General features: G+C 49.1%; 1 protein-coding gene across 3 annotated transcripts in view; it reads right to left on the bottom strand.

Moving 5' to 3' along the window:
- The window catches only part of MARCHF5 (membrane associated ring-CH-type finger 5), a 66,309-nt gene extending 50,348 nt beyond the window's left edge, over window positions 1–15,961 (bottom strand). Inside the window, exon 1 of one of the 3 annotated variants that reach the window (XM_073555867.1) lies at window positions 15,779–15,961. In XM_073555867.1, coding sequence (XP_073411968.1) covers window positions 15,779–15,789 — 11 coding nt within the window. In that variant the 5' untranslated portion in view covers window positions 15,790–15,961. Of the gene's footprint in view, window positions 1–14,511; window positions 14,887–15,778 lie in introns of those variants that run through there. The other 2 variants (XM_073555866.1, XM_073555865.1) reach the window with 2 other exon arrangements.
- Window positions 15,962–18,090: the final 2,129 nt, after the last annotated feature.

Below are 18,090 nucleotides of genomic sequence, written 5' to 3' on the forward strand. Positions count from 1 at the left end.
TCGGATGACTACTGTGCAAGGGGAGAAAATTACAAGTACGCGTCCTAGTAGCCAAAAATGGAATTATGCAGAACATTAGTACTGGTAAAAAAAAAAAAAAGCAGAATAAGATAAACAATAACTAAATTGTAATTTTCTTTCTAGTGTGCACAGTTAAAGGGGTTATATCAAGCACTTAAATAACAAGTGCTTGTAAAAACAAGCACATCTTCAATTTACCCTTTATGAAAAATACGCTCTGTTCTCAAAAATGGAAGTATTTTTCATTGCATAGCTTATCGCTTGCTAGCAAGGTTACCGGCCATCGCTGCAGTCTCAGAGTAGCTGGTTACCAAGGCAAGGCAAGTACGCAGATCACAGGATCAGAAGAGCATCAGCGCCCCTACACTTCTCCTAAACCGCAGAGGCAAGACAACCTATGCTAGCAGCACGGAAAAGAGCGCAGAGTTCGGACCAGCGACACGACCACGCACATGATCCACAATGTCAGCCTTCAGGAGCGCGGCGCCCCCCGACAAATGCAAAGGAGGCATGGGGGACAGTGCGCTCCTGAAGTGAAAGAACGTCAGACATCTATGGCAGGGATAGGGGAGCAAACATATCAGGTTTAACACATCTTAGACACTTACAAGCGGCATTAATAAATATAGCAACATGAAGCAATACTGCAAAGTCACATCATGTACTATACAATATATATATATATATATATACACACACCCACACACGCGGTACTGCGACCTGTGTCTGAGGAAGTCACATCCTGTACATGTCTGACAACTAGGAGCAAGGTCGTCACTGTTGACTGAAGGTCCGGTCATTGTAGTTATTGTCCTATTGAGATTATGGACCTATTTACAAAAAAGCCATGAAGTCACAGTCCTCAAAAACATTTTGCACCGATCCCAAGAGAGTGGTGCCAACTCACCTGTGTGAATGGCGCAAGAGTGAGATTGTGCTTGGGGTTTGTTACAGAACCACTCAGCACCCAGAATATGTTGTGCAGTTATATGTATATATAATCGGTTCCATGTGAGATGCATGTCCCTAATGTATCAGCAGTGTCCGGCCTCCCCGCACCTTTGTAATTCCCACAGCAAACATCCGCAGGCTCCGGCCACCTGCGGCTTTTGTAATGCATGTCTGGCCTGATGCTTGTCTATTGGCCGGCCCTCTGTATCTGTGTGATATATTCTGTGTCCTGTGAATAAAGTGTTGTCAGACTGGAAATACATGGAGAAGCAGTGATCTTTTATATGCGCCCATGCACTCAGAGGCATTCCAGCCAGCGTCATTCATTCAGACTCCAGCTAACGCAGAGCGGACCTCCGAAAACACGGGGTGGTACTGAAAGAGGTACCCCAGCTTGGTAGACCCTGTTACAGGGTTTTTCTTTTTTTTGTGATGAGCAGACGTTTTTATTGATACTACTTAAGGGTACATAAAAAAAATTATCACTTTTTAATGTATTTTTTTCGAAGGTGTGAGACAGAAAAATAATTCTGGGGTTGTTGCAATTTTTATCTTCTATACGTATTTGCCATACGTGTTCAGTAATTTTAGATTTGGATATACTGAGCTTTTACAGACGTGGCGATAACAAATATGCTTATTTTATCTATTATTTAAAGAGAAAATGGGTTGATTCATGTTTTTGTTTGGGGGGGGGGGGGTTTAAGCTATTTTTTAACACTTCCCTCAGTAGCGAGATTGTGGAGTCGGTAAGCCAACATCAAACGCCTCAATTTCCCTGACTCCGACCCCACAGCACTGGTCACCTCTGTTAGGGACGGCGGAACGCACTAAACATTAATCAAAAGTGTGTTCGCCGCCCGGGGTTTATCGTGCAGTAGGTGTTAAAACCGCTGCTAGACAATGGCAGACACGCTATATGGCGGTATAATGCACACGGGTTCAACGTCACCCGATGTGCGCAGATCGGGCTCTGTTAACTTACAGAGGCGATGTGACACAAACAAACAACGAGCCTGTTAGACTCACAGGTTTCAGCGTGCTACGTCGCTACAGCGGACGCCGGTAAGTGCTGCTGAATGCAACAGACTCTGCCGCTTATCGACAGTGCCCTGTAGCAGGCGCACTGTCGGACGCTAGGACTGGGGTGCGGTGTGCACAGTGGCTTATGGCTTGCCACTGACTGGTGCTGACTCTCTCTCTAGTTCCCTATCCACATGCGTAATATCAGAGGGAGGGGAATCATAAGTTAGTCACCAGAATCATACATCCATCACGATTCACACATCTATCGAGCGACCATGCGGACCTTTTAGGCTAAGTGCACACGTACCGGAACTCTCGCGGAAATTACCGCGAGAATTCCGGAATTCCATTCCGCGGGAAAATCGCATTTTAAATTCCCGCGATTTTCCAGCGGAAAAACTAGCATTTTGCAAGCGTATTTAGCTTGCAAAATGCTAGCGTTTTCCAAGCGATCTGTAGCATCGCTTGGAGAACTGATTGACAGGTTGGTCACACTCGTCAAACATAGTGTTTGACGAGTGTGACCAACTTTTTACTACTGAGGCCGCCTATGCAGCATCAGTATTAAAAGATAGAATGTAAAAAAAAATAAAAAATAGTGTTATTCTTACCTTCCGGCGTCCCACGCATCCGTTCCCAGTAATCCTTTGCGAAAATGCCCGCGATGACGTCAGTTCTCGCGGGATCGCGATGTCTCGCGGTAATTCGTGATGATGTCGCGCAAATGACCGCGAGACTTCGCGATCCCGCGAGACTGGATGTCATCGCGGGCATTTTCGCAAAGGATTACCGGGAACGGGAGCGTGGAGAGAGGCGGGAAGGCTGCCCGGGACGCCGGAAGGTGAGAATAACAATATTTTTTATTTTAAATTCTATTTTTTACAGGGATATGGTACCCAAAGCCCGGAGGACAGTCTCCTCTCCTCCGGACCGTGGGTACCATCCGCAATTGTTCTGCTTACTTTCCGCATGGTGTGCACAGCCTCATGCGGGAAGTAAGCGGAACAATGCATTCCTATGGGTGCGGGATCGCCGCGATTCCGCAAATTAATGAGCATGCTGCGGTTTTTACCGTGAAGCGATTCCGCCGCAGTAAAAACCACAGCATTAGCACAGCATTGCGGAATCCCATAGGAATGCATGGGATGCTTATTTTTCGCGTTTTCGCGGCAAAATCGCGCGGTTAAAACCGCCGCGGAAACGCGAAAAAAACGCCACGTGTGAACTCAGCCTTATAGCCGTGCGGGACCTTCCAGATCTCTGGGATGGACAAATCAGATCAGGGGAAGGACCTGAGCACGTGACTCCCAATCTCCAATGAGAGATCGTCTCGTGAGCATGCCCAGTAGCTCGACGAGAGGACTTTGCCACTGGAGTGGCTTGCTGCAGGGCAGCCTGCGCTGCTATTGCTGACCCAGAAGTGGCAGCAACAACCAGTCCTACAGAGTTGGTCTGACGCTGAGATTGCTGTGCAGACTCCTGAGCGGTCAGAGAAGAATGGGAGACCGCAGGATGCAAGGCTCTGCATTCCCGCTGTGCAGCTGCAGGAACCTGACGCCTAAAGCCCCCGCTACACATAGCGATATCGCTAGCAATATCGCTGTAACGTCACCGATTTTGTGACGTAGCAGCGATATTGCTAGCGATATCGCTATGTCTGATACTTGCCTCCGACCGGCTCCCCCGCTGCTCATCGCTGGTCGTGCGAGAATGTGCTGGACCATTTCTCGTCGAGCGACGCGTGGACGCGGGCGGGAGGACGTCAGGATCGCCTGGTGTGACAGGTAAGTAGCGACCCCCGTCCCCTGCGATGTCGCTGGTGAGATCTGCCTGTGTGGCAGCTCACTAGCGACCACTTAGCGATGCACCAGCGATCCTGACCGCGTCATATCGCTGGTCGGGATCGCTGGTACATCGCTAAGTGTGACCGTACCTTAAGGGTATCTCCATCTCTGGCTGTAGCGTTGCTGGAGATTTTCTGGCCCCACGTCACCGCTCTCCAGCGATGCAACAGCGATCAATATCGTTGTCGGGATCGCTGGTGCATCGCTAAGTGTAACGGTACCCTAACACCTCTGAGCCTGTACATAAAGTGCAGCACAGATTCATCTCACCTAAAAACCCAGATCAAGAACAGAAAGGATATTTTTATAACTTTCCCAATTTCTTATGAAAACATTTACAGCACATCCTGCATTGTACTACTGTACCCAATTTATATATATTTTAGGACTCAGTCCAGCCCTGCTTAAGAGAATTAGGTATATAATTATTTCTTACAACATATAATTATATTATATATTTTATATATACACATATCTATATTGTAACAGGGCTGCCAGACGAGACCTTGAGGGGAGATATGTGTCATCGCGGCTGTTGGCTGGGGTGATGTGAGCTCGGAAGCATGCTCCAGCACCTATTGTGCTGATAGTTATTTGCGCCACTCCAGGGCCGGGTTTTACGAGCGATCATAAGACGGCTGGGCGCGGTCTTATCTCAAGAAGTGAACGGGGAAGAGCACCCCATCATGTATCTAAGCCGGAATTTGTCATCCTGCGAGAAAAACTATTCTGTTATGAGCTCATTTTCTCCTTCACCTTTGATGTCCGATGAACTCCCTCTGCTGGTGAAAGGAGGTAGTGAAATTGATTTGGATGGGAAAAACCTGTCATCTGAACAGGTGGAGTGTGATTGGACATCCGGAATCTCTGCTGGGTTGCTGGTGATCCTCTCTGCTCTGAGCTCTGGCCTCCAGTTTAGTCCTGTCTACTAACGCTAAGTTTTTGCTCTGCTATTGTTCCATGAGATTTTGTCAGGTTTACTTAGTGTTTGTGTTCAGCCAGCCCTGGTTGGGACTGGCTGAACTCCATTTTTGTCTCTAATCAGTTGATCTCTTTGCTCTGTTTTCAGAATATACCTGAGTGCTGATATAGTGATTCTGAAGTCGTGACTTCAGGGCCTTTTCTATCAGACGTGTTGGACATTATTTTGGGCAGGGTTTTTGCGTGATTGCAGACAGTTGCTTTTCTTTCCTGTCCTATCTAGTTAGTGAGGGCCTCATCGTTTGCTCAGCCTGTCTTTCTGTCTGTGTTTTCATCTGTTTTCACCGTCAATACATGTTGGGGGCTGTCTATTGCTTTGGGGTCTGCTCTGGGGCAGTTTAGATTTCTCCTTTCTTTCTTTAGGCTTATTTAGTTCTCTGGCTGTGAACGAGGTGTCTAGGACCACCGTAGGATCACCCCACGGCTACTGTTAGTTGTTGTGAATAGGATCAGGGGTCTGCAATCCGCTAGCTACCAATCTCTCCGGTTTTCTGGACTTAGCTTGTATTTTTGTTTTTTCCTCCTCCGGTGACTCATTCATAACACTATTCCATAGTGGAGAAACAATTTTTAGCCATAAACTGGGAGGTGGACTCTCTAAGGTACTACCTCTTGGGCAAGAAGTGGATCAGGGAGAAAAAAAAAAGGGAACAATGCCCAAGTGACCAGATGGTTCCTAGCACTTCAGGATTTTAACTTCAATATTGAGCATAGGTCAGGGAGACTGCATGGCAATGCTGACGCTCTGTCAAGAGTCCGACGTTTATTGGCAGAAGGTGCCAAGCTTCCCTGGCTTTGGGCAGAGGGGGAGGGTAAGTAAGGGTATGTGCACACGTTGCGGATTTGCCACTGCAGATCCGCTGCAGATTTGCTAGTGATTTACAATACTATGTTAATCTATGGGGTGAAAAAACGCTGTGCACATGCTGCAGAAAAATTTATGCTGAAACGCAGCGGTCAATTATTTGTGCGGATTCCGCAGCGTTTTTTACACCCATTTCATTATAGGACTCCGTAGGTGTAAAAACGCATGCCAAATCCGCACAAAATCCAAAATAAGCAGATTCCGTGCTGAAAATTCCGCACAGCAATCCGCAACGTGTGCACATACCCTAAGAGATCCGCTGGATAAGTCCTTGAGGGGAGATGTGTATCATTGCGGCTGTTAGCTGCGGTGATGTGAGCTCGGAAGTATGCTCCAGCACCTATAGTGCTGAGGAGAGAGTTATTTGGGCCATTACAGGGCCGGGTTTTATGAGCGGTCATAAGAGATGGGTGGGAATGACCGCTCACATATCCCACCCCAGGGGCGTGGTCTGGCAGATAAAATGGAGGCAGAGTCTCTCTCTCATTCAGTGTCTGTGGCTGGAGGTGAGGAGGCCTCTAGTGTGTGTTGTTAAAGACACTGACCTGAGTGGGCAGACCCACAGGCTTAGATGGTGGTCAAGATCTCATTGCAGGAGGCTGATGGAAGCCAGTTGATGGGTGCACTGGCAACTGCGCTATTTAAATGACACGATCAGTGCCTGACAATGGCATTTAAATGGTTAAACATCAGGACTGTAGAGCACAGCCAGCATCTCCCAATGTGTAACCTATTAAATCACCCATCAGGAAGGCGTTATTGTACACACGACATCCATTTCTCCCAGCTACCCCACACTCATGCACACTCGGTCCAGCTGAGCATGCATGTGTGTTTCCAATGGGAAGAGCAGAGTCATCACTACCTGACACCATATTCCTTCTGGAAGAACAACCAGCCAGATCCTTCTCTCCCGGAGGCTCCACACATGGCTCTTCTTCCAAGAGACAGAATTCTTTTTTCACATTTCCATCCCTTGAGCTTTGTGAGGACCAGGGGTTTTTGTTTGCACGACTTTATGATCACAGTTATAAGAACCTAGCAATGCCAAATATGATTATTTCATTTTTCAATGTATTTATTTTCAGTAAGAAAATACGGGAAAGAAGGGGCAATTGTAAAGCTTTTTCTTTTGTGTAGGCTGTTTATATAATTTTTATTTTAAACTACATTATACAGTGCCTACAAGTAGTATTCAACCCCCTGCAGATTTAGCAGGTTTACACATTCGGAATTAACTTGGCATTGTGACATTTGGACTGTAGATCAGCCTGGAAGTGTGAAATGCACTGCAGCAAAAAAGAATGTTATTTCTTTGTTTAATTTTTTTTAAAATTGTGAAAAGTTTATTCAGAGGGTCATTTATTATTCAACCCCTCAAACCACCAGAATTCTGTTTGGTTCCCCTAAAGTATTAAGAAGTATTTCAGGCACAAAGAACAATGAGCTTCACATGTTTGGATTAATTATCTCTTTTTCCAGCCTTTTCTGACTATTTAAGACCCTCCCCAAACTTGTGAACAGCACTCATACATGGTCAACATGGGAAAGACAAAGGAGCATTCCAAGGCCATCAGAGACAAGATCGTGGAGGGTCACAAGGCTTGCAAGGGGTACAAAACCCTTTCCAAGGAGTTGGGCCTACCTGTCTCCACTGTTGGGAGCATCATCCGGAAGTGGAAGGCTTATGGAACTACCGTTAGCCTTCCACGGCCTGGACCGCCTTTGAAAGTTTCCTCCCGTGCCGAGGCCAGGCTTGTCCGAAGAGTCAAGGCTAACCCAAGGACAACAAGGAAGGAGCTCCGGGAAGATCTCATGGCAGTGGGGACATTGGTTTCAGTCAATACCATAAGTAACGTACTCCACCGCAATGGTCTCCGTTCCAGACGAGCCCGTAAGGTACCTTTACTTTCAAAGCGTCATGTCAAGGCTCGTCTACAGTTTGCTCATGATCACATGGAGGACTCTGAGACAGACTGGTTCAAGGTTCTCTGGTCTGATGAGACCAAGATCGAGATCTTTGGTGCCAACCACACACGTGACGTTTGGAGACTGGATGGCACTGCATACGACCCCAAGAATACCATCCCTACAGTCAAGCATGGTGGTGGCAGCATCATGCTGTGTGGCTGTTTCTCAGCCAAGGGGCCTGGCCATCTGGTCCGCATCCATGGGAAGATGGATAGCACGGCCTACCTGGAGATTTTGGCCAAGAACCTCCGCTCCTCCATCAAGGATCTTAAGATGGGTAGTCATTTCATCTTCCAACAAGACAACGACCCAAAGCACACAGCCAAGAAAACCAAGGCCTGGTTCAAGAGGCAAAAAATCAAGGTGTTGGAGTGGCCTAGTCAGTCTCCTGACCTTAACCCAATTGAAAACTTGTGGAAGGAGCTCAAGATTAAAGTCCACATGAGACACCCAAAGAACCTAGATAACTTGGAGAAGATCTGCATGGAGGAGTGGGCCAAGATAACTCCAGAGACCTGTGCCGGCCTGATCAGGTCTTATAAAAGACGATTATTAGCTGTAATTGCAAACAAGGGTTATTCCACAAAATATTAAACCTAGGGGTTGAATAATAATTGACCCACACTTGTATGTTTAAAATTTATTAAAATTTAACTGAGCAACATAACTTTTTGGTTTGTAAGATTTATGCATCTGTTAATTAATCCTGCTCTTGTGTGAAGTTTGAAGGCTCTAACTTATTTGCATCTTACCAAACCTGCTAAATCTGCAGGGGGTTGAATACTACTTGTAGGCACTGTACACGTTTTGTAGCCCCCCCCCCCCAGGTAACTTGAACACGTGATCGTTTGAATTATACGCTGCAATACTTCATAGGGGGTACCAAGGTGGTAGACACGGGGGGCTTTCAGTAGCCTAATACCCCCACCTACTGTGTTTGGCAATTATCCCTTAAATGCCGCGGTCCCCTCATCACATAGGAATCTGACATGTAACCAGCAACCTAACAGGTCGGACGCCCACTCCAATTTTTCTTGATGCTAGCCCTGATGCTTATCCACAATTATCTTTGTTTTTTCACTACTGCGTGAACTGCTATTGTGGGACACACTAAAAAACACTGATACAAAATAAAGAACAGCACTTTAATCTAGCAAAGCGCAAAAAAGCCTCCACACCCCATCACAGGAGGGTACAGAGGTGTAGACGCATGCGCGTAATTCATACGGCGTGATCCTCGGAATGCAACAGCCTTCTGTGTCCACACGTAACTCAGCAAGAGTGACCGCAAGCGTCAAAAGAAGAGATAACCCTGAGAGCACAGTGTCCGCCCGGTGAGGGAGCATTACTCCACCGGTCGCGGAGGTCGGCCTATTAACCGCTCAGTAAAGTGTTATTATTCTGGATTTTCTGGCAGATCTGCGGGTGAGCTGAGCAAAGATCAGCAATAATTAGGGGCGCCTGCGCTCACTGACTGCCTCACTTACCTCAATGGGGAAAATCTGCATCAGATCTGCGACACAAAATGACAAACTGGGGATCTCATAAAACCATATTGTGCAGATTATCAACCCCATATCCTGCCGGAAACCAGCAGCTGTCCTCGCCTAGTGACGGAGCTCCAGCAACCGCAGCTCTTCTATGTGATATATAAAACCACCCAAAAGTCTAGTGCTGACCCCTGTGCCAGAAACACAGGCCGGCTCACCTTTATTCTCCCTCAACAATTAGCCTGATTCATTGGAAATGACTGAAAAATGCAAAATCATATTTGTGTGAAATACAGTCACCCACTGTCCGTCCGGTCACACTATCCTGCCTCACATCCGTAAACAGTCACACACCGTCCAGCCGCATGTCCGTATACAGTCACGCACCATCCAGCCGCATGTCCGTATACAGTCACGCACCATCCAGCCGCACGTCCGTATACAGTCACACACCATCCAGCCGCAAGTCCGTATACAGTCACGCACCATCCTGCCTCACATCCGTAAACAGTCACACACCGTCCAGCCGCACGTCCGTAAACAGTCACGCACCATCCAGCCACACGTCCGTATACAGTCACACACCATCCAGCCGCACGTCAGTATACAGTCACACCATCGCACGTCAGTATACAGTCACACACCATCCAGCCACATGTCCGTATGCAGTCACACCATCCAGCCACACGTCCGTATACAGTCACACACCATCGCACGTCAGTATACAGTCACACACCATCCAGCCACATGTCCGTATGCAGTCACACACCATCCAGCCACACGTCCGTATACAGTCACACACCATCCAGCCACACGTCCGTATACAGTCACACACCATCCAGCCACACGTCAGTATAAAGTCACGCACCATCCAGCCATACGTTCATATACAGTCACACACCATCCAGCCACACGTCAGTATACAGTCACGCACCATCCAGCAGCACGTCCGTATACAGGCAAGCACCATCCAGCCGCACGTCCGTATACAGTCACGCACCATCCAGCTGCACGTCAGTATACAGTCACGCACCATCCAGCTGCACGTCCGTATACAGTCACGCACCATCCAGCCGTACGTTCATATACAGTCACACACCATCCAGCCACACGTCATTATACAGTCACACACCATCCAACCGCACGTCAGTATACAGTCACACACCATCCAGCCGCACGTCAGTATACAGTCACACACCGTCCAGCTGCACGTCAGTATACAGTCACACACCATACAGCTGCATGTCCGTATACAGTCACGCACCATCCAGCCACACGTTCGTATACAGTCACACACCATCCAGCCGCACGTCAGTATAAAGTCACACACCATCCAGCCGCACGTCAGTATACAGTCACACACCATCCAGCCGTATGTCCGTATACAGTAACGCACCATCCAGCCGCATGTCCGTATACAGTCACGCACCATCCAGCCACACGTCCGTATACAGTCACACACCATCCAGCCGCACGTCAGTATACAGTCACACACCATCCATCCGCACGTCAGTATACAGTCACACACCATCCAGCCGTATGTCCGTATACAGTCATGCACCATCCAGCCGCAAGTCCGTATACAGTCACGCACCATCCAGCCTCACGTCCGTATACAGTCACACACCGTCAAGCCGTACGTCTGTATAGTCACGCATAATCCAGCCGCACACGTCCGTATACAGTCACGCACCATCCAGCCGCACGTCCGTATACAGTCACGCACCATCCAGCCACACGTCAGTATACAGTCACACACCATCTAGCCACACGTCCGTATACAGTCACACACCATCCAGCCACACGTCCGTATACAGTCACACACTATCCTGCCGCACGTCCGTATACAGTCGCACACCGTCCAGGCCACACGTCCGTATACAGTCACACACCATCCAGCCTCACGTCCGTATGCAGTCACACACCATCCAGCCACACGTCCGTATGCAGTCACACACCATCCAGCCACACGTCCGTATACAGTCACACACCATCCCACGTCAGTATACAGTCACACACCATCCAGCCACACGTCCGTATAGTCACACACCATCCAGCCACACGTCCGTATGCAGTCACACACCATCCAGCCACACGTCCGTATACAGTCACACACCATCCAGCCTCACGTCCGTATGCAGTCACACACCATCCAGCCACACGTCCGTATGCAGTCACACACCATCCAGCCACACGTCCGTATACAGTCACACACCATCTCACGTCAGTATACAGTCACACACCATCCAGCCACACGTCCGTATAGTCACACCATCCAGCCACACGTCCGTATACAGTCACACACCATCCAGCCGCACGTCAGTATACAGTCACACACCATCGCACGTCAGTATACAGTCACACACCATCCAGCCTCACGTCCGTATGCAGTCACACACCATCCAGCCACACGTCCGTATACAGTCACACACCATCTCACGTCAGTATACAGTCACACACCATCCAGCCACATGTCCGTATGCAGTCACACACCATCCAGCCACACGTCCGTATACAGTCACACACCATCCAGCCACACGTCAGTATAAAGTCACACACCATCCAGCCGTACGTTCATATACAGTCACACACCATCCAGCCACACATCCATACACAGTCACGCACCATCCAGCAGCACATCCGTATACAGGCAAGCACCATCCAGCCGCACGTCCGTATACAGTCACGCACCATCCAGCCGTACGTTCATATACAGTCACACACCATCCAGCAGCACGTCAGTATACAGTCACACACCATCCAGCCGCACGTCCGTATACAGTCACACACCATCCAGCCGCACGTTCGTATACAGTCACACACCATCCAGCCGCACGTCAGTATAAAGTCACACACCATCCAGCCGCACGTCAGTATACAGTCACACACCATCCAGCCGTATGTCCGTATACAGTAACGCACCATCCAGCCGCATGTCCGTATACAGTCACGCACCATCCAGCCACACGTCCGTATACAGTCACACACCATCCAGCCGCACGTCAGTATACAGTCACACACCATCCATCCGCACGTCAGTATACAGTCACACACCATCCAGCCGTATGTCCGTATACAGTCACGCACCATCCAGCCGCAAGTCCGTATACAGTCACGCACCATCCAGCCTCACGTCCGTATACAGTCACACACCGTCAAGCCGTACGTCTGTAGTCACGCATAATCCAGCCGCACACGTCCGTATACAGTCACGCACCATCCAGCCGCACGTCCGTATACAGTCACGCACCATCCAGCCACACGTCAGTATACAGTCACACACCATCTAGCCACACGTCCGTATACAGTCACACACCATCCAGCCACACGTCCGTATACAGTCACACACTATCCTGCCGCACGTCCGTATACAGTCGCACACCGTCCAGGCCACACGTCCGTATACAGTCACACACCATCCAGCCTCACGTCCGTATGCAGTCACACACCATCCAGCCACACGTCCGTATGCAGTCACACACCATCCAGCCACACGTCCGTATACAGTCACACACCATCTCACGTCAGTATACAGTCACACACCATCCAGCCACACGTCCGTATAGTCACACACCATCCAGCCACACGTCCGTATACAGTCACACACCATCCAGCCGCACGTCAGTATACAGTCACACACCATCGCACGTCAGTATACAGTCACACACCATCCAGCCTCACGTCCGTATGCAGTCACACACCATCCAGCCACACGTCCGTATACAGTCACACACCATCTCACGTCAGTATACAGTCACACACCATCCAGCCACATGTCCGTATGCAGTCACACACCATCCAGCCACACGTCAGTATACAGTCACACACCATCCAGCCACACGTCAGTATAAAGTCACACACCATCCAGCCGTACGTTCATATACAGTCACACACCATCCAGCCACACATCCATACACAGTCACGCACCATCCAGCAGCACATCCGTATACAGGCAAGCACCATCCAGCCGCACGTCCGTATACAGTCACGCACCATCCAGCCGTACGTTCATATACAGTCACACACCATCCAGCAGCACGTCAGTATACAGTCACACACCATCCAGCCGCACGTCCGTATACAGTCACACACCGTCCAGCCGCACGTCCGTATACAGTCACACACTGTCCAGCTGCACGTCAGTATACAGTCACACACCATCCAGCAGCATGTCCGTATACAGTCACGCACCATCCAGCAGCACGTCAGTATACAGTCACACACCGTCCAGCAGCACGTCAGTATACAGTCACACACCATCCAGCCACACATCCATACACAGTCACGCACCATCCAGCAGCACATCCGTATACAGGCAAGCACCATCCAGCCGCACGTCCGTATACAGTCACGCACCATCCAGCCGTACGTTCATATACAGTCACACACCATCCAGCAGCACGTCAGTATACAGTCACACACCGTCCAGCCGCACGTCCGTATACAGTCACACACTGTCCAGCTGCACGTCAGTATACAGTCACGCACCATCCAGCTGCACGTCCGTATACAGTCACGCACCATCCAGCTGCATGTCCGTATACAGTCACGCACCGTCCAGCTGTTCGTATACAGTCACGCACCGTCCAGCCGTCCGCATACAGTCACGCACCGTCCAGCCGTCCGTATACAGTCACGCACCGTCCAGCTGTCCGTATACAGTCACGCACTGTCCAGCTGTTCGTATACAGTCACGCACCGTCCAGCCGTCCGTATACAGTCACGCACCGTCCAGCCGTCCGCATACAGTCACGCACCGTCCAGCCGTCCGCATACAGTCACGCACCGTCCAGCCGTCCGTATACAGTCACGCACCGTCCAGCTGTCCGTATACAGTCACGCACTGTCCAGCTGTTCGTATACAGTCACGCACCGTCCAGCCGTCCGTATACAGTCACGCACCGTCCAGCCGTCCGCATACAGTCACGCACCGTCCAGCCGTCCGCATACAGTCACGCACCGTCCAGCCGTCCGCATACAGTCACGCACCGTCCAGCCGTCCGTATACAGTCACGCACCGTCCAGCCGTCCGCATACAGTCACGCACCGTCCAGCTGTCCGTATACAGTCACGCACTGTCCAGCTGTTCGTATACAGTCACGCACCGTCCAGCCGTCCGTATACAGTCACGCACCGTCCAGCCGTCCGCATACAGTCACGCACCGTCCAGCCGTCCGCATACAGTCACGCACCGTCCAGCCGTCCGTATACAGTCACGCACCGTCCAGCCGTCCGTATACAGTCACGCACCGTCCAGCCGTCCGCATACAGTCACGCACCGTCCAGCCGTCCGTATACAGTCACGCACCGTCCAGCTGTCCGTATACAGTCACACCGTGCACAGGTGAGCTCCGCCATGCACCTGTCCAGGATCTGCTGCAGGGATACGCTGCTCGGCTCCGACATGTCTCCTCCCGGCTGTGCTCCCTCCGCTGCCCGCACACACCGCTCACACGTCCATGCACGGATCCCCGGGGGTGAAGGAGCTTCCGCCACTGCAGCGCGAACACCGGGGCCGCTCCGTACTGGTGTTGTGAGGTCACCGGAGAGTCGTCGCTCCTCTGCCGTCACGTGACCCGCCGTAATTGCGTCCTGTGTCACAGTCCTACGCTAGTGACGTGGGCCGGAAGTGAGGGACCATGTGGAAGGTGTTGCCGAGGCAACAGTCACACAGGGGCCCCAGCATGTGCACGGGGTGATGGCTTCACAAGGAGAAGAGCACCGAGGCGCTGACACCATTAGTGACCGCTGAGGAGGCCCTGCAGCGTGAGAGCGCTGACTGTGGAAATACTGGGGCTGCGAAGAGTAAAATGCCCGCTCTGCCGTGCTGTGGACTCTTGCCTGTGCAGGCTGTGTGTCCCCCTCACCGCCCTTGTGTGAGACGCTTTCACCGCACGGCCCTGATGCTGCTCCCGGAGAGTTCAGCCATTGGTGTGACAGTGACTGCTGCCGGATAGGCAGGAAAAAAAAGATGTAAACAAACCCACTCTCCAGTATTCTGCCATTTCCATGGATAACTGGTCCCAGTCTGTCACCTTAGGCCACACTCCCATCTTCAGCATTTTACATCAGGGTTTGTTCCTCTCCTGGTTTTGGCTACAGATACTGACCAAATACTGACCGTGGCCTGTGGCTCTGTTCCCACAATGAGCTTTTGGGGAGTTTTGGATGTTGCATATTTTCTGCACCTATTAAGTAAATTAGGTTCCTTGCATTTCTTCAGTGGGTTTTAGTGCATTTTTTACATTCTTTTTTTTCCGCATTTTTTTCATTCCTTTATGTTGTCTATTGATTGTATGTCATGTTTTAAATAAACTTGCTTTGCTTTTGATACTTGCTGGTATTTGTTTTGACAAAACTTTATTGATCATGTGAAGATTACATGCATTTTTTACCTACAGATTTATAACAGTACACGTGCCCGTAAGAGAAATTGACAAGTACATGTTTAACATGGGCAAAGCATAGGACAAGCTTTGGAATTGAATTTTCATAAGCCATACTGGGAAAAAAAAACAGATGACACACTGATACCAAACAGTGAAGACACCGGTACTGGTCTTTGCGATACCAGTATTATACAGACAAGTGAAGGGGGGGCTTAAACCCTTTCAAGACCAATTACATACCTGTATGTCATCAGCAGTGCCCTTGCTTTTGATGCAGGCTCACACGCTGATCCCGCAACTTTTCCTGTACTTGATGGCTTATTTAATCAGCCATCAAGTGTTAGGCGTCAGGTTCCGGGCGCTACACAGCGGGAATCCCGAGCCTCGCCATCGACGGTCTCCTATTCCGCTCCGGCCACAGTGGAGCCTGCTCAGCAGACTCCACGATCCCAGCGTTCTGCCCACACCAGCATGCTGGGTTCGGTTGCTGCTGCCACCTCTGGTCCAGTTATGGAAATGCAGCCTGGCCAGCAGCAAAAGACTCCAGAGTCTAAATCTTTCCTTTGGTCCACTGAGCATGCTAATGACACGATCTCCCATTGGAGATCGGGAGTCACATGCTCAGGTCCTTCTCCAGTTTTGATTGGTCCATCAGGAATGTCCCGGAAGGGCACGGCTATAAAAAATTCACATGGCCGCCCCACCATGCGCTATGATAGACTCTGAGGCTATAGTACTTAGTGTATGTGTGGTGATGGATGATTGCGCCTGGTGACTGACGCATTATAGTTCCCCCCTCCTTGGATATTACGTATGAGTTAGGGTTAGGAATTAGAGTCAGCACATTAGCTCTAGCACTGCATAGCGCCGCAGTGTTGCTCCACATCTAGCGCCTAGAGCGTCGGCCAGTAAAGGCCTCCTTGGCCACTGCTACCACAGCGTCCGCTACAGTAGCGCCGTGCGCCGCGTGTGCGCTTTTCAGTACCGTTTGTTCGGCTGGTTAGTGGCGTCCATCAGGGCGGACACTGCACACGTTGCAAGCAGTGGTTCACACCACCGTGAACTGTGACGCTAACAGGTTGCAGTTGTTCGCCGGCTGGTACGTGTTACGTGAAGTAACGGAGCTCGTGCCTGCTAGCACCGGCTCAGTGGTTACCCACTGGTGTCCGGGTTTTCTCCTACACGCCTTTCCCGCATTGTTCAGCAGCAGTTGGTCACCTCTGCACGGTGGGCCCTGGGCTGCGAACGCACCTTATATATTATTTCATCTTTATTATTTGGTACGTTCCGCCAGCCCCGTAACATCAAGTGCCTCTAATGGCTGCGGATTTATCTCACATCCACCCACAACTGTTATACAGTCAAATGCTGCTGTCAATCACTGACGGAGGCATTAAACACAGACAGGAAGCATGTCATTGATCCCGCCCACACATGATCGCGGGGCGCCAATGGGTTATGATGACAGCTGGGGTCTTCTAAAGACCCCTTGTGCCTGTCATGATCCTCCTGTGAATGCCAGCCCATCGCCAGCATTCATAGGAGATCATGATTTTTTGCTATACATAGCAGTGCTATATATAGGACATGTGATGGACCATTGCGGCTTCAAGTCCCCTAAGGGGACTATTAAACACAGTAAAAAAAAAAATGTTAAAATAATTTTAAAATAAAAAAACTAAAGTTCAAATCACCCCCTTTTGCCCCATTAAAAATAAAACAATTAAAAAAATACACATATTTGGTATCACTGCGTTCAGAAATGTCCGATCTATAAAAATATAAAATTAATCCAATAGTAAACGTAGAAAAAAACAACACCTCCAGAATTACGTTTTCAGTGCAATAAAATGCAATAAGAGGCGATCGATATATCGTTTCTACCCCAAAATGGTATCAGTAAAAATGTCAGCTCAGGGTGGAAAAAAATAAGCCCTCAGCCAGATCCTGAAAAAATGAAAATGCTGCTGTTCTCGAAAAATGGCGACAAAGGCAACAAAAATTTAAAAAAAAAAATCTGAATTTTTTTCACTCTTAAATAAAAAAATAAATAATCATCTTTGGTATCTAATTAAGACAAAAAGAAAAAAGGGCAGGTATATACATATGTGCACTACATATGCAGTGTATCACAATATTAATGTGCACATCAGCCCCGATGCACTAGGTGAACAGAAAAGAAAGAAAGGAAACCAAAATAATGGCCAATAATAATGTTAAAAATAGTTTATTATTAAAATTACAAATATGAAGTGGATGTGCAGTGATGCTGAAAAGAGGCGCATGTCATGGAATGGAATAGATGATATTACACTAACGGACAAGAACATGGTATTATACAATTTTGCTGCACAGAGAAATCAGATAGATTGTGGCGTACAGGTTTGTGATACTGTCACCAAATTTCTTGCATGATGCTGAGATTCCAAAATAGATGAATATACATGTAGATTACATAAATCCAATACACAGTAGATGTGTCTGATATGTTCAGAGATATGGTGTATCACGTCATCTCCTGGGTAGAATTATATTAATAAAGTGCCAGTGCA

This window comes from Dendrobates tinctorius, unplaced genomic scaffold (assembly GCF_039654945.1).
Source record: "Dendrobates tinctorius isolate UK_male_01 unplaced genomic scaffold, ASM3965494v1 ptg000230l, whole genome shotgun sequence".
Taxonomy (NCBI): Eukaryota; Metazoa; Chordata; class Amphibia; order Anura; family Dendrobatidae; genus Dendrobates; species Dendrobates tinctorius.